Source organism: Nycticebus coucang, chromosome 14 (genome assembly GCF_027406575.1).
Source record: "Nycticebus coucang isolate mNycCou1 chromosome 14, mNycCou1.pri, whole genome shotgun sequence".
In the NCBI taxonomy this organism is placed as follows: domain Eukaryota; kingdom Metazoa; phylum Chordata; class Mammalia; order Primates; family Lorisidae; genus Nycticebus; species Nycticebus coucang.
In genome coordinates, this window is record NC_069793.1 from 4698370 (window position 1) to 4715583 (window position 17214).

The 17214-nt window shown below is 52.6% G+C and overlaps 1 protein-coding gene across 4 annotated transcripts in view; it reads left to right on the top strand.

Moving 5' to 3' along the window:
• LRP5 (LDL receptor related protein 5) overlaps positions 1 to 17214 on the top strand; it is a 110930-nt gene that overhangs the window by 23832 nt on the left and 69884 nt on the right. For all 4 annotated transcript variants that reach the window (XR_008374195.1, XM_053561200.1, XM_053561202.1 and 1 more), the window contains exons 2-3: positions 10146 to 10542; positions 16719 to 16916. Coding sequence is in view for 3 of the 4 variants with exons in the window: in XM_053561200.1 (XP_053417175.1) it covers positions 10146 to 10542; positions 16719 to 16916 (595 nt within the window). In the remaining variant the exon portion in view is untranslated. The remainder of the gene's footprint in view (positions 1 to 10145; positions 10543 to 16718; positions 16917 to 17214) is intronic.

A 17214-nucleotide genomic window follows, 5' to 3' on the forward strand; every position in this document is an offset into this window, starting at 1 on the left:
AGCCTTGCTTTTGGCATGTCGTGCTAGTGCAGGGTGGACAGTAGACCCCAGAAGTGGACCTGGAAGTTTGGCACCTGTGGGGCCCAGTACCCCTGGGGCCAGGGGTGTGAGGTGGTGCACAGGGTGTATAGTGAACACCCAGTACACCCAAAGGTACCCAGAGCTGTGGTTTGTGAGCCATTGTGAGTAGAGTTAACTGACGTGAATGCATAGTCTCACCCGGGTGCCCAGCCTGGGGACACTCAGCATTAGCGAGTCACGTTTTTCCTTCCAGGCTCCAGTTCTTCCTCCTCCGGGAAGCCAGCCAGATCTACCCACAGCCAGCTCCGCCTCCTCCAGGCGGCGTCTGTCCGCACGCTCAGCCCACCTCTTCTTCTTGGTTAGGTGGTGGTTTGGCAGCGTGTGTGAGAGATGTCTTGCTTGGTCAACACGTGGGCTCCCTGGATGTGGACCTGTGCTCTCTCCCCTCTCTCAGCCTCTCCCGTAGGGCTAGTGCTGAAGAAAGGATTCTTCCTGACTGATTAATCTATAGTTCATGTCCAGGCTCCAGCCTGCTCCAGTGAGCACTTGGAGGCCCAGTGTAACGCTTGGTGAATATAAATAAGGCATGTACTAAAAATGTTGCTTATTTTGGTATAGTAGCAGAGGATTGGATTACCTTGAATTGGGTCTTGTTTGGGGTAACCATGTAAACAGTGTAAAATATAGACTATTAGAATGGAAGCCCAGACATCTGTTATGAATTCTATATATAAATATTGGATATGCTTACATGGGTTAAAATGGGATCGTTGGCGCTTGAGCTTGCAGACTCTGGATTCTACTGTAGTAGGGACTGATTGTGGGTCCTGGCACTTAAAGCAGGAGGGGACAAAAGCTGGCCTTTCTCCAACATGGGGGTCCTGGGAATGGCAGACAGGCATCCATTCCAAAGATAGATCTGAAACGTCTCATTCCCTAATACGGAAGTGCTGAGAGCTCGTAGGAGTGTGCGGTGGCCAGAGTTCATGCTGAGAAGGGCTGCCTCAATCCAGGCCTGCAAAAGGTAACCTGCTGCCTCCATTTCAACCTAGTGGGACAGGACAGACCAGGGGAGAATGTCACAGGAGATTTAGCCTGTTCAGTGTATGGTGGTGCCTTTTTAAAAATTATTTATTTTTATTAAGAAGAAATTCTCATAAGATAAGCCTTTTTTTGGGGGGGGGGGCTGGATTTGAACCCGCCACCTCCAGCATATGGGGCCGGCGCCCTACTCCTTTGAGCCACAGGTGCCACCCGATAAGCCATTTTTAAAGTGAACAATTCAGTGCCATGCAGTGCATTCACAATGTTTCGTAGCCATCACCTCTGTCTCGTTCTAGAACACCTCTATTAATCCCAAAAGGAAACCCTGTACCTCTTAAGCAGTAGTCCCCATTCCTCCCTCCCCCAGTCTCTTAAAAATAGTAATCAACGTTTTGTGTCTATGGATTTCTATGTTTGAGACATTTCATGTAAAAGAAATCATCCAGCATGGTCATTTGTGTCTGTACTGAATATACTTCATAAAGATTCATCCAGGGCTGGGTTTAAACCTGCCACCTCCAGCATAGGGGGCCGGCCCCCTACTCCTTTGAGCCACAGGTGCTGCCCATTTTTTTTTTTTTAATAGATGGGGTCTTACTATGTTGTCCAGGCTGATCTCCTAACTCTTGTGCTCAAGTGATCCTCTCCCCTCATCCTCCTGAGTAGCTGATACTACAGATGTGCACCACCATGTCCAGCCTCATTCCTTTTTATGGCTGAAAAATATTCTGTTATATGAACAGACCATGTTTTGTTTCTCATCCTTCAGCTATGGGCATTTGGGCTGGTCCCACCTTTGGGCTGTTGTGAATAGTGCTGTGAGCAGGTGTGTCCGTGTGTGTTTGGGTTCAGTTCTTTGGGTGTGTAGTAATAGTAGGCTGCGTCACATGATTGCTTTATGTGTAACCTTTTGAGGAACTCCCTGGTCATCACAGTAGCTAGCAGTGTCCTGCTTTATAAATGAGCAAACTGAGGCTTAGAGGGGAGATGAGAAGTCTTGCCCATGGATCTCCCATTGGGAGACCAGGCTGGGGTTTGAGCCCAGACCCCTGTCTGAGTCAGAGCGCCCTTCTCTGCTGTGGAACTGGCTGGTGCTGGATGAATAAAGCGTTCATTGATGATTAATGACAACCACCACCACCACCTGCTATTATTCGTTGAGAGTCTTACCATGGGCTGCAACTGGGTGGAGACTTTGCGTGAGTTGTGCTGTTCAAGTCTCACGCTATCTGATGTGGAGGTGCAGTTATTACCCCCTTTTCACAGACAGGATGTCAAGGTCAGTGAGGGTGAGAGATTTGCCAGGCCCCGTCTGAGCCGGGCTGCTCACCATGGAGTCCTGCTGGGAGCGGTCACCCTGAGCTGGCTGCAGGGGTCCCACTTTGGAGGGCTGACGTCGTCCTTTTGCCCTGTGCTATACAGTTCTGAAAAGAATATTTGCACAAATAGTTTCATGGCCACATAAGTGGAATTTGGAATCAAGACCTTGAAAAATATCTATTTTACCAGTTTTGCCCTCGGAGACTTGCCCACCCAGCCAGGCTGTCTTCTCCTTTCAGTCTTGGTTTCCACCAGCATGTTCTCATCACTGCTGTCCCTCGAGCACACGTCAGGGCTCATGGTTGTGTTGTGTGTGGTTTTCGTTTTTGATGACACATCAGACATTTTTGATGTGACCACAGTCCTTATTACTTTATTTTTATTTATTGTTTTGAAATAGAGCCTCACTTTCTTGCCCCTAGTAGACTGCTGTGGCGTCATAGCTCACAGCAACCTTAAACCCTTGGGCTCAAGTGATTGTCTTGCCTCAGACTCCCAAATAGCTGGGACTATAGGTGCCCGCCATAGCACCTGGCTAATTTTTCAGAGACAGGTCTTGCTCTTGCTCAGGCTGGCCTCAAACTCCCGAGCTCAAGAATTACCCACCTGCAGGGCAGCTTCTGTGGCTCAGTGAGTAGGGCACCAGCCCCATATACTGAGGGTGGTAGGTTCGAACCCAGCCCCGGCCAAACTGCAACAACAACAACAACAAAAATAGCCAGGTGTTGCGGTGGGCACCTGTAGTCCCAGCTCGGGAGGCTGAGACAAGAGAATCGCCTAAGCCCAGGAGTTGGAGGTTGCTGTGAGCTGTGACAGCACGGAACTCTATCCAGGACAATAAAGCAAGACTCTGTCCCTAAAAACAAAACAAAAAAAAAGACCCACCTGCCTCAGCCTCCCAGAGTGCTGGGATTGCAGGCATGAGCCACCACGCCCAGCCTCTTATTACTTTAATGGCTATAACTTTCCTATTGCAACATTAGTCTAGTTACCCCTCACTTACTGTCTTTTGCTGGTACAAGTAAGACTGCAGCAAATATTGTGATGAAGACCTTTTCCTTCTTATGTTCCTTGAGGTAAAATCCTTCCAGGTGATCCCTGGGGAGAGGGTTTAAACATTTTATGGTCCTTAACATAGCAGTTGCCACATTGTTTGTTCTGGAGTCTGTGGCCACCAGATGATAGTCTGTTTTTCCTGGAGATCTTGTGTGGCCACCAGATGATAGTCTATTTTTCCTGGGGCTCTTGTGTGGGCCCTCAGGGCCCTGGGGTGTGATGTAGTGACCTGGCCTAGTGGCTTTAGCCCTCCGCCTATCTACCCTCCCCCGGGTGGGGGCTCCAAGGTACAGCCTGGCACCCACCCCCAGCCCTGCGGCCCACCTGCTCTCTCTTTTTGAATTATGTCATTTCGGGGTGACATCTGTGGTGCCCATATGCTGAGGGTGGCGGGTTTGAGCCCAGCCCTGGCCAAAAACTGCAACAACAACAACAAAAAGAATGATGTCATTTCTTTCTGGGATTCTTCTCGCTGCCTGGAGCTCAGGCCAGAGGTCAACAGGTGCTCAATAGGTAGAGTGACCTGGGACAGGTCTAGGCAGGTTTCTGAGGGCTACATTGTCCTCACCTGGGGGAAGTGTAGCTGTGGTGCCTGATGCCTGACCCACAGAGGATTGTGAAATGAAAGGTCTTGACCGGGCGGAATCCTAGCATTTTGGAAGGCTGAGGTAGGTTGCTTGAGGTCAGGAGTTTGAGACCAGCCTGAGCAAGAGCGAGACCCCCATCTCTAAAAATAGCCTGGTGCTGTGGCGGGCACCTGTAGTGCCAGCTAAGTGGGAGGCTGAGACAAGACAATCACTTGAGCCCAAGAGTTTGAGGCTGCTGTGATCTACGATGCCACAGCACTCTACCAAGGGTGACAAAGTAAGACTATCAAAAAAAGAAAGAAAGAAAGAAGTGAAAGGTCTTGGAAATGGGGAAGGAGCCTGCAGGACCAGCACCACCCCCTGTACCTCAGAACCTTTGCAACAGCCTGTGGCTCCCCTCCCCGGTGGTGCTATGACCCTGTAATGTTCAGCGTGTAGCCTTCTCCCACCGCCTTCCCCTGCTCGGTCTTCCTGGTCTGTGGTCATTAGGAGCAAATGTTACTAAAATTTCCTTATTTATGATTTGTATCGGCTGACGCAGGTGTGCTCTCGGCCAGGCCTGTGTCCTCTGCCCTGCACTGTTTGCTCGGCTGTTCCTCTGGCCTCTCCTGAGCAGTCTCTTCCATTTGCTCCTGGGCTTCTTCTGCCTTTGGAGAGGAGGGGGCTGTAGAGCCCTGGGGCTAGGGCCTTCATGACAGAAATGTCCTTCCCCTGTCAGCCAGGGCTCCCCAGGCTGGAGGAGGGGAGAAAGGGGAACAGGGAAGGAGGTGCTGCCTGTGCCCCTGGGGCAGGCAGGGGCCACCCACTCAGAACCCCCCTTTGCTGTGCGCCCTGGGGCCACTACCAGGTCCTCCTTCCGGAAAGTGACTCCCCAGGTGAGGGCAGAGTGATGATGTGAGTTCCTCTTAAACTTAGGAGTTAAGCCCGAGGTTGTTTCTAGAAGCCTGAGCAGCCCCTGGAAAGAGCCTGCTGCTGTCTTAAGGTGGGAAAAGAACAGGAAATTTAAAACCCCTGTCTCTGGCCTTTGAAGAATGCACCTGAATGAGCCCTGGTGAAATGTGGTCTTTCCAGTTTGAGAAGAAAGAACAGGAGAGCTAGGGGTTTTTGTGCCTGGGGTGGCTTTTTCTTTTTTCTTTTTTTTTGCAGAGACAGAGTCTCACTTTATGGCCCTCGGTAGAGTGCCGTGGCCTCACACAGCTCACAGCAACCTCCAACTCCTGGGCTTAAGCGATTCTCTTGCCTCAGCCTCTGCCTCCCTGCCCTGGGCTGATCCTCCCGGCTAAGGACCTCTGGCTCCAGCAGGAAGGGGCCATGGACTGCCCTGGGATGAGTGAACCTTCTCTTCCTCCTAGAAAGCACAGCTGGTGGGGGGCTCCTTGTCTGGCTGCTGGGCCCCTCCCTAACCTGTCTGCACACCTGCCCAGGGGGCTCACTGCCTCCCCAGGAGCTGAGTTACAGGAGGGTGCTCCATGTCTAGTCTCCTCCCTGCTGGTTTTAACAAGGGGTTCTCTTCATGGGACCTTGGCGACAGCTCTTTGTGTGTGTGTCTGAGAAGGGACTGGCTTCTCAAAGCTGGTCTTCTTTTTTTTTTCTTTTTGTTTTGAGACAGACTCTCAAGCTGTCGCTCTGAGTAGAGTGCTGTGGCATCACAGCTCACCGCAACCTCGGATTCTTGGGCTTAAGCGATTCTCTTGTCTCAGTCTCCCAAGTAGCTGGAATTGCAGGCGCCACCACAAGGCTCGGCTATTTTTTTGTTGTTGTTGCAATTGTCATTGTCGTTTTAGCTGGCCTGGGCCAGGTTTGAGCCCGCCAGCCTCAGTGTATGTAGCTGGTGACCATAGCTCAGTGGTTAGGGCCTCAGCCACATACACCAGGGCTGGCGGGTTCGAACCTGACCTGGGTCTGCTAAATGACAATGACAACTCCAACTCCAAAAATAAAAAAATAACCGGTGCCTGTCGTCCCAGCTACTTGGGAGGCTGAGGCAAGAGAATCGCTTTAGCCCAAGAGTTTGAGGTTGCTGTGAGCTGTGATGCCACAGAACTCTACTGAGGGCGACATAGTGAGACTCTGGAATTTCAGCATGCCTAGACAGGTCATGTCTTCACTGGATGAGTGGGGACAAGCTGGGGGACCTTGCCACCAGCACCTCGGGTTGGTTGGGGCACAGTCAGCTCATACACAAAATGAAACGGGATTATTGGAAATCCCTACTCCTAGTGGAGAGATGAATGGAAATGCGCTCTGGGAGTGCTGAGTTAGCCGCCGGGGTGTGCTGGGTGTCTTTGCTGGCGCCGACTCTGCCTGCCCATGCCGCTGTGCCTGTGGCTCCTGCACAGGGCGCTCTTCCTTCCAGGCCCTCTTGCCTTGTCTTTGTTGCTTCTTCCCTCTCTGACAGTTGAAACTCTTCCTGGTCTGGGCCCAGCAATTGCACCCTCCCCAGTGGGGGCAGGGACTGGCTCTCCTGGGCACCCCCTTCCTTCTCACCTTTCACCGGGCAGAGGTAGTGTGCTGTCATGGGTTGGGGTCCCTGTGGGCTGGGGGTGTGTGAAATGCAGACCTCCCCCCCTCAGCCAGTGTTCCTAGAGCAGCTGCTACAGGCCGGTTTCCAGGCAGAGGCAGGGGGTTCTTGGATCAGCAGGTGGCCCTCTTAGGGTACAGGGGAGCAGTCTGGTGAGCAGCTGGGAGGGTGGCCTATCAGTGAGGGGACAGGAAAGCTCTGTTGTCAGTTTTTCAGACCTTTTGTTGAAGCATAAACACACAGGCAAATGATGGATTTTCACAAAGCGAGCATATCCCTGTAACCATCCTGGGATAGAGCAATCTAGAGCCTTGAGGCCCGAGGACTTTGTCCTGCCCTGTGTAGGATCCAGTCAGCCTCATCGTCCCTGAGCATCCCTGCATGCGAACTGCAAAGAGCTGTATACCTTTGGCCACAAGTTTTCTTTATTAACAATTTGGACCTGTTTGGGGTGGGGAAGGGATGACATTTGGGGGTAAAACTCAGCATGCCAGGGCAGCATGCTGTGGCCAACCCTTCCTTGAGAGGTCAGATGTTTAATTCAGGCACAGTTCAGTTGTAATGTCCTGTTGTTTGTTTGTTTTTCCTATAAAGTTTTTTGTTATTGTGGTGAAATAGATAAAATACATTTTATCATCTTAACCCTTTTTAAATTTTTTTTGAAGATAGAGCTGTGCTCTGTCACCTGAGCTAGAGTGCAATGATGTCACTATAGCTCACTGCAGCCTCAACCTCCTAGACTCGAGCGATCCTCCTGCCTCAGCCTCCCAAGCAGCTGGGACCACAGGTGCCAGCTAAGTTTTCTATGTTTTGTAGAGATGGGGCGTCTCACCCTTGCTCAAGCTGGTTTTATACTCCTGGCATCAAGAGATTCTCCCTCCTTGGCCTCTCAGTGTAACCATTTTTAGGTGTGCAGTTCATCTTCCCGACTGAAACTGGCCCTGGTGAGCAGCAGCCCCCATTTTCTCTCTAGCAGCCACCAGCCTTTCTGTCTCATGAACTTGACTACTCTGAGTGCTGCATACGGGGAGGATCACGGGATGTTTGCTTTTGTGACTGGCTTATTGCACTTACCATAATGCTTTTGCTGTTCATCCGTGTTGTAGCCTCATGTCAGAAGTTCCTTCCCTTCTAAGGCTGCATAATGTCCTGTTGTGGGACAGATCCCACTGCACTTCCTCCGCTCATCCCTGGGTGGACACTTGCGTGGGTTCCACGTTCTAGCTCTTGTGAATAATGCCGCTCTGAAAATGGACAATCACACACCTGCTCCTGCCCCCGTTTCCAATTCTTTTGGGTATAGACCCCTCAGTGGAATTTCTAGTAATTCTGTTTTTAATTTTCTTTTCTTTTTTTCACTTTGTTGCCTTCGAGTAGAGTGCCGTGGTGTCACAGCTCACAGCAACCTCAAACTCTTGGGCTCAAGCGATTCTCTTGCCTCAGCCTCCCAGCCACGGGGACTACAGGCGCCCAGCTATTTTTTGTGGCAGTTGTCATTGTTGCTTAGCTGGCCTGGGTTGGATTCGAACCCGCTGGCTTCGGTGTATGTGGCTGGCACTGTAACCACTGTGCTAGGGGCGCTGAGCCTCTATTTTTGATTTCCTGCATACTGTTTTCCATAGCAGTGATACTGTTTTCTGTTTCTTCCAGTAGCGTGCGCCACGTCTGTGCTGACACGTGTTTTCTGTTTTTCTGACGGTGGCCGTCCTGATGGGTTAGGGTTGGTGTCTCATGGTAGTTTGGATTTGTATTTCCCTAACTGTTGCTGTTAAGCATCTTTTTGTGTGCTTATTGGCCATTTATGTATCTTCTTTGGAGAGTGTCTGTCTATTCAAGTCCTTTGCCCATTTTTGGGTTGAGTTGGCTATTTTTGTTGTTGTAGAGTTTTAGGAGTGCTCGCTGTATTCTGGATCTTAATACCTGAATAGACACGTGGTTGGAAGTATTTTCTCTCATTCCGTGGGTTGTCTTTTTACTCTGTACATAGTGTCTTTTGATGTGCACAGTCTTAAAATTTCCATAGTTCAGTTTGTCATGTTTTCTTTTGTTACCTGTGCCTTCCCATTGTTTGATTTTCAGGGTTCCTTCCTGCCACAAGAGCTGTAGCCTGTTACAGCCATGACGGTAGTGGCAGCGGAGCCCCCACTGCAGGTGTTGAGGACCTGAGTCTGCTCCTCCAGATGCGGCCTCCAACTGGGAGGGACCGGGATGTGAGCAGGTGCTGACCTGGCCATGGAGCCCTCCTGAGCTCTGCAGCACCCTGGGTGCATGTGGGTCTCACACCCTGATGTTCTGGTCCCGGATTCTCCCGCGTAGCCTCATAGAGGCTGCATGTCCTTCCCCTGCTGAAATGAAACTGACTCAGCCAGGTGTAGAATTCATCGACACCTGAGTTCAGTTCTTTTGATTTTCTATTTCCATAGGAACATCTTGGCGGGGGCAGGAGTGTGGACTTGGCTGAGTCTCTCCGTGTAGGAGACCCCAGCAGTCCGCCATTTCCGTGAGGAGTGTCAGTTGTCTGTAGCTGAGCCTTAAGATTTTTTTTTTTGGCCAGCTCAGTCCCGCTAGCTGCTGACAAGGGCCCTCTAGTGAGGGAGCTCTCTGGAGGTTTCCACCTCCTCAATGTCCAGACCTCATGGCTTAATGTTCCCTCTGGAGTGTGCGTGTAGGTTATTGGGCCTTCTGAGGCCTGCCGTGTCTGGTGGGGTGATGGTCCCTCCAGATTCTTGTTCAGCCCGTTGTGAGATTGAGACCCTTTCTGTGGGGCCAGTGCTCTTGCAGAGGCTGAAGAGGCTGCAGGTTGGGGCAGGGAGGTGAGGGCAGGTTGGAATGCTGGGGGTGGAGTGGTGGAGGGAGGAGGAACAGATGAGGCCAGAGGCCAGGCCGGGGAGCCTGAGCTCACTCCACATGGCACTGGCGCCATGGAACCATTTAAGGTATGTGAGCAGAGGGTGGCCTTCCAGAGTAACCCTTTAAGCTCGCTCATTGCAGGACTGACTAGAGTCAGGGCGGGGAGACATGGACTGCAGAGGTAGGTGGGCGGCTGAGTTCACAGTCCCAGGGAGAAGCCTGAGTTCAGCAAGTGGGCAGAGTCTTGTAAGAGAATCTTGAAGCTCTGTCCAGCCTGAGCTCCATCCCAGCCTGTGCTGGGGGCTTTGAGCCACCCCAAAATAGCTTGGCTCTTTAGCTGGGCCTCTGCCAGGCGGAGCTGTGCCTGCCTGTCCCCTTCCTCCACATCATGCTGACAAAGGTGATGTGTCTTCTCTGCAGAGAGGAAGACCACACAGCCTTGTTGATGGCGTCAGTGTGGGAGGTGGTGGGCTTAGCAGGAAGAGTCACCCATACTGGGGGGTGGGGAACGATAGCAGTTGCTCAGTAAACGGTAGCCTGAAAGAAGCCGCTAATAAGAAGACTGTTTGCTGCGCTGAAAGAGCCTCTGGGTGGTGTAGGCTGGGGTCCGCCTGGATGACATTCTGGCAGTGCCTTGGGGATGGAAGGAAGGAGCTGGAAGTTTCGGACACAGTGGGGCGGGTGCCAGGGCTTTATGCCCCACCGGCCCAGCCAGTGGTCCTCACACATTGCTTCTGCCCCTACAGCCTCACCGCTCCTGCTGTTTGCCAACCGGCGAGACGTGCGGCTGGTGGACGCAGGTGGAGTCAAGCTTGAGTCCACCATCGTGGTCAGTGGGCTGGAGGATGCGGCCGCAGTGGACTTCCAGTTCTCCAAGGGAGCCGTGTACTGGACAGACGTGAGTGAAGAGGCCATCAAGCAGACCTACCTGAACCAGACTGGGGCTGCGGTGCAGAACGTGGTCATCTCCGGCCTGGTTTCGCCCGATGGCCTGGCCTGTGACTGGGTCGGCAAGAAGCTGTACTGGACAGACTCAGAGACTAATCGCATTGAGGTGGCTAACCTCAACGGAACATCCCGGAAGGTCCTCTTCTGGCAGGACCTTGACCAGCCAAGGGCCATTGCCTTGGACCCCGCCCACGGGTAAACCTGCTGCTTCTCCTCCTGGGTCCTTGGTGGGGGGGGGGTGGTGCTGTGGTTTTTCTTTAAATTTACTTGAGCCCCAATTCCTTTTTCAGAGAAAATGTATCATTCTTCCTTTCTTTTTTTGAGACAGAGTCTCACTATGTTGCCCTTAGTAGAGTGCTGTGGCATCATAGCTCACAGCAACCTCAAACTCCTGGGCGATTCTCTTGCCTCAGCCTCCCAAATAGCTGAGACTACAGGCACCCGCCACAACGCCCGACTATTTTTTTGAGGCAGTTGTCATCATTGATTTTAGCTGGCCCAAGCTGGGTTCGAACCTGCCAGCCTTGCTGTATGTGGCTGGCACCATAACCACTGTGCTACAGGCGCCAAACCAAAAATGTGTCTTTCTTAAAATCAGTTTACCTTTCAGAACTTGTTGAGAATTTTTTCCCTTCAATATTGCATAGTTATGTTTCTTTTTAAAGCTTGTGTGTCTGAGGTGTGTGATGTGGCTGGTGTGGACTTGATGGTTACCCGAGCCCTGGTGTGTGTGTGGCGGGAGGCCCAAGGAGCATGCACTTACCGGAGCCCTAGTGTGTGTGTGGCGGAAGGCCTGGGGAGCACGCACTCTCTAGCAGGTGGGGTTTGCACTTTATACCTGTTTTATAACTACATTGGCTGAAAATGGGCCGAGAAAGCACAGCTCTTGTTAGAGCAGAACTTGTGAAGAGTGGGTTTTCTGGCCTATTTAAGAAGCTTCTCTGTCCCTCTGCCTGCTGATCTGACTGAGCCCACCTGGGCCCTTGGAGGCTCAGGCCTGTCCAAGAGTCCCAGGTAGGGGGGATGTGAATGGCAGTAAAGCTAAGAATGTGTGCGGAGTTGACCATGGGGGTGGAGGGTTTGCAGGGAGACACTAAGCTTCACTGGCTAGCAGGCTAGGCTTATTCCAGACTTTTCTGAGCAGAGGGAGTGGTGTGTCTAGCCCCCCTTGTCCCTCCTCTGCCTCTCCTCTGGTGGCCCAGGAGTGATGCTGGAGCATGGCTCCTGCACCCTTTTGTGTGGCTGGCAACCCTGGCCACACATGTCCAGTGTAGGCTGCTTCACTTGTCAGAAACTGGCCAAAAGACAAGAGCCTTTTTTTTTGGTCCTGAGGTTGTGTTTTAAATACTTCGCATGTTTGTTCATTTAATGTCACCACGATTTCAGTCTTACCTCCCCAGATGAGGAGCTTCTCTGGGACAGCCCAGATGTATTAAGGTAGTCAGGCCCAGAAGTGGCCTGTGCACCCAGGCCTGCCACAGCAGCTACACATCAGCCTTCCTCCCTGGAGTCAGGGCTCTGGAAGCCATTCCCTTGGCTGTCTAAGCTCAAAGTAGGAATGAAGACCTTCAAGCTCTAGTCCTGATGCCACCAGCTTGCTGTTGCCCTTGATGGTGGCCTCCCCACCCCAGGGCTGACACTGGTTATGTGGCCTGAGCAGGAGCTGGGCAGTGCAGTCCTGTTGGCAGATCCTGCAGAAGCCCCTGGGCCTGTCCTGCCAAAGATGCGTTAGGGAGTTCAGGTAACAGACCAGGTAAGGGGTGCCATGGTGGCCAAACTAACCTTTTTGCTTGGCACGTTGGCTTAGGAAGCGACCGGACTGGCCTCAGACGTGTGGGAGGAGCTGGAGGCTTTTGGAGCCAGCTGGTCTGTGTAAAAGCCGAGTGTGCGTAAGTGTGTCTTAGCAGCTGAGCGTAGAGATGGGAGGTGTGAGTCTGTGCATGTGTGTGATCGAGTGTTTGTGTGCATGTGTGTGCATGAATGAGCGTGTGTATGTGTTTCTGAATGAGAGTGTGTGCAAGTAAATGTGTGTAGTGGGAATGAGGTGGCTACTTTGCTTCCCTGAGGCCAGACCAAGTGCCCTCAGCACCTGAGGAGCAACCCTAGCCTCTCAGGGTTCCCTGCTGGGTGGTCACGCGTCCATAGGCCCCTCTCACCCTGCTTGCCCCTTCTAGGTGGGCTGGTACCTGTGAGGGGCCAGGCTGACCTGTAGGGACAGTGTCTGTGCTGCCTGGTGAACTGTCTCCCCTCAGACCTCTCCCAGGGTTCCAAGACCTCTGTGGTCACTGGTCCCCTTCCCAGGAGATGATAGCTGGTGTAACAGTCTCCCTGGCTATGAAGAGGCACCTGTCTGTAGTGGGAGAGGTGAGGGGAGCAGCCTGCTGGAAAGCCCTAGCCCAGGGCCAGCAGTGGGTGCCATGGCGGTCATGTCACTCTTCCCTCCTCTCTCAACCTCTCTTCCCCTCCCCTCCCAACTGGGAGTCCAGCCAGAGTTTACGAGTGTTCATGCACTGAGTCCCCTTCTCCTTGCTGTAGATACAGCCTGGTCCCTGTTGTCAAGGCCCTTATAGTGTCTGGGGGTTGGGGGAACGATAACTAGATGGCATGTCCAAGAGGGTCATGTGCTGTGGTGGAAAATAAAGCAGTGCTCAAGGACTGGAAGGCTGTGGCAATGGGTGTCCCGTCAGCTCAGGACCTGGGACGGCCTGTTGGTGACTTGTGAGCAGAGAACTGAAGCAGGGGAGGCTGAGAACCCTGTGGCCATCTGGGGAAGAGCAATCCAGGCAGAGAGAACAGCCAGTGCAAAGCTGCTGGGGTAGTGGGGGGCTGGGTCTGATGGAGGGTAATGTGGGGAGCACAAGATGTGAAGAGGGGCAGATCGGGTCTTAAACCTGGGAGTCACCTGATCTGACTCATTTGATGAGATGCTCTTGGCTCTTAGAGTGAGAGTAGGCTTTGGAGTGGGGTGAGGATGAGCTCGTTGTCAGCAGTGACTGCCATGATCCTGGTGATAGTGGGCAGGTGGCAGGCTGGGGGCGAGTGGTAGCCAGATTTGGGAGCTGTTTTCATGGGAGAACCACCTGGATTTGCCAGCTCTCTGCATGTGGGTTGGATAGAAGGGTAAGAGTCAGGGCTGGCTTGGTGCTGCTCTGTGCCTCAGTGGCCCCAATTGTACAGAGGTGTGATCATGTCACACATCATGTGGAAAACACCAAGAACTATTTGTGGATTCAATAAATGTCAGCTGTACTGACCTGAACTACAGTCTCCACACCTGTGCATAATTTTCTCTTTCTAATTTCTTACGGATTTTGCCATGTTAGTTGGGAGGTGCTTGTTGCTTGGTTGGAAAGTCCTAGGTGCTTGGTTGGTAGGTGCTTGGTGGTTGGTTGGGAGTGGCTAGGTGGTTGGTTAGGAGGTGCTAGGAGTTTGGTTGGGAGGTGCTAGGTGGTTGGTTGGGAGTTGGTAGGTGGTTGGTTGGGAGGTGTTAGGTGTTTGGGAGGTACTAGGTGCTTGGTTGGTTCGAGCTAGGTGCTTGGTTGGGAGGTGCTAGGTGCTTGGTAGGGAGCAGGCTTCCTCGTGGTCACATCTGGACTGGCTTTATCCGTACCATCTCTAGGAGCAATTCAGTCTCTGCTTGGCTCTACTTTTTCTTATTAAATGTTTGGAATAATACTTTATGCTCATGTTTCTTAATTCTCCCCGAAAATCACACCTGCCCCTGCATTACAGCTGTGGTTACCCTAAACTAACCTTATCCCTGGGAGAAAGTTTACTTTGGTGCTGATGCCTGGGCCTCTCCCCACACCTTCCCCTGCCCCAGCAAGTTGTCTGATGAATGAGGGAGGGGTGGATGGTGCCTGTGGCTCAAGGAGTAGGGCACCGGTCCCATATGCCGGAGGTGGTGGGTTCAAACCCAGCCCCGGCCAAAAACCAAAAAAAAAAAAAAAAAAAAGACAGAATGAGGGAGGGAAGACGGTGGGATACAGTGGTGATAACCCTGGATCTGGTCCCAAGTCCATCTGTGACTGTGCTTGATATTTGAGGTGTCTACTCTGTCCCCTTAGGCACCACGTTGCCCAGGAGGGGAAGACTCCAGCCAGTCTGTAGAATGCTGTGGCCAGCACCCGCCCTCACCAAATGCTGACTTAAATAGTGGTCCTCAGGCACAAGCTTAGCTCCTAGTCCAGTGGGTAGGACCCTATCCCAAGTGTGGGACAGTGGAGGGGAGAATTTTGTTCTGCGGGCTGGCTGCAGGCACAAGGCTGCAAGGAGCAGCTTGGCCCCCTCCTGGCCTGTTGAGCTCCTGCCAGCTCCTTGTGCCCTGTGCGACGCTGCCCTCACAAAGCCTCCCTCCTCCGAATAGGGGGTTCTCACCCTAGCTATCCTCAGGAAGGGAGGCTTTTAGTCCACATGTTCACTTTAGTGCATGCATGAGCAAGAGCCCTTTGCTGGAGGAGCCCTGGCTCTGAGAAGGTGCACCTGGCTTGGTGTGGTTTAGGCAGCACAAGTGGCCCAGCGCAGGTGTCCACGCAGATGGGGGGCAGGCAGGTCTCCCTGATGCCAGGGTGCCCAGGTGGGTGGCAGAGTGGGCTCTGAGGAGGACCCTCTGGGCCTCAAGTTCTGGGGCCAGGAAGGCACCAGCCCAGCGTGGGAGGAGGCCTCTGCCTGGGCCAGTTCCACGAGGGCAGCAGTGGCTCCAGGGGCTCAAATTAAAGCCAGGGTGAAACCCAACCCCCTCTTTAAAATGCAGAATGGCCCTTCCCTAAAATAACACAGAACCACAACCGCAGGGGCCTCTGCAGGAAGGCCCTGCTGCAGCCCTTTCCTTCGGAAGTCGATTTTCTTCCATGGAATTTGGCTGGGCTTGTGGTGGTGTTTAAGACTTGTGCTCTTTCCATGGAATTTGGCTGGGCTTGTGGTGGTGTTTAAGACTTTGCAAGAGCACAGAGGTCGTCCACGCCAGCCGGTCCCTGGTAACCAACCGGCTCGCAAATTCCCCATTTAAGGAAAGCAGCAGGCCTGTTATGAAACTCGGGGAAGGAATGTGAATTATGCTCTGCACGGCTGTCCTGGATCCTTCATGTTTTCTGGCCTTTTCCATGGCCCCGGTGGAGCTTTGGGGAGGCCTGTGTGGACCTCTCTGAGACTGATTCTCCTTATCCCTTCTTGGCCAGTGGTACGAAGCAGGGGCTCTTTCCAGGCTGCCGGGGTAGGGAACATACAGGTAAAGAACGACATCTGCCCAGGCCTGGGAGTGTTGCCCGGCTGGCCGCCAGCACCTTAGAGCCTCTGGCTGCCAGGAAAAGTTCACCCACACCCGGCCCTGCTGGCGAAGGGGTGAGTTATATGACGGCTAGGTTCAGGCCCTAACCGACACCATGCTGAGTTCCCAGAGTGGGACAGGTCAGCCTTTCTAGTCCTCGGCCTTCTCATCTGTCTAATGGGTGCAGCAGCTCCTGGTTTCCCTGCATTGGTGGGGTTCTCACTAGTGCACAGGAGATGGTGTGGGAGAGGTTATCTGGGGAGGCATCTGTGTGAAGCCTGCTGTCCTGTCCACAATAGTTGGGTGTAGTAAGCCCCAGGCCGTGGCGTAGGGAAGACGGTCCATTTGCTGTGAGCTCCTTCATTCTTGTTGATCTGGGCACAGTCCCCGTGGAAGGTGATGATGGTTTCTAGAACGTCATACAGTTGGAATCATGCAGTGTGCAGCCTTTTCAGACTGGTTTCTTTCTCTTAGTAATGGACTTTTACTTTTTTCTCTGTGTCTCTTCTTGGCCTGATAACTCATTTCATTTTAGCATTAAATACTGTTCCACCTTGCACGTTTTGAACTACCACTTTAAAAATTCATTTGCAGCATTTTCGTAATAGCAAAACATCAGAAATAACCCAAACATCTAACATGGGCTGTTTAAATAACTTAAGAGCACAGGAAGCTATCCTCCCATTGGAAGGACAAGGAGCTTTTCTGTTAGAAGGGAGGGTGCTCAGAACACAGCAGAACCTTTGTAGGCTACCCAGGGGACTGTAACAAACCGGTCCACATACAGGGGTGGTCCCCAGGAGGAACGAGGCCTGCTGTGCTGATATGTACGTGTGGTGCGAGTCCACTTTGTGAAAATCAGGTCAACTTAAGGAGGTGGCCAGTGTAGGGAAGTGGTCAACTATATTGTTAAGTGAGAGAAAGTTGGAAGCAGACTATTTTGATTACCCACTCCAAGGCAGTAATACCCAGAACCCTGAATCCTGGCTGTTTCTGGTGGGTGGGATGTCTGTTTCCTTCGACTGAGTTTGTGCAGGTGGAGAACAGTAATCAGGGGCAGACCTGTGTTAGCTGTCTCTCCGTTTGCCTGTTCCGTCCTCATTAGGTACATGTACTGGACAGACTGGGGGGAGACACCCCGGATTGAGCGGGCTGGGATGGACGGCAGCACCCGGAAAATCATCGTGGACTCGGACATCTACTGGCCCAACGGACTGACCATTGACTTGGACGAGCAGAAGCTCTACTGGGCAGATGCCAAGCTCAGCTTCATCCACCGAGCCAACCTGGACGGGTCTTTTCGGTAGGTGCTCACCCGGTCCTGGGCCCTCCCTTCCCATTGCCCCCAGTGGCCCCAGGGCTTTTGAAGGCAATCCTTCTTCACTCTGGCCCACGGTCCCCTACCTGAAACCCTGGGGACCTGAGGAACGTAGGGCTTCTCAGACCTTGGAAGGATAGAGTACCCATGCTGCCTCTGACACATACTGAGTGAGACCAGGCAGCAGCTGCCCCCCAGCACCTGGACATTCTATAGCACGATGTAGAGTGTTTACTCTAAGTGGGGCAGACGAGATGAACAGCCGCCCTGCATCCGTGCACAG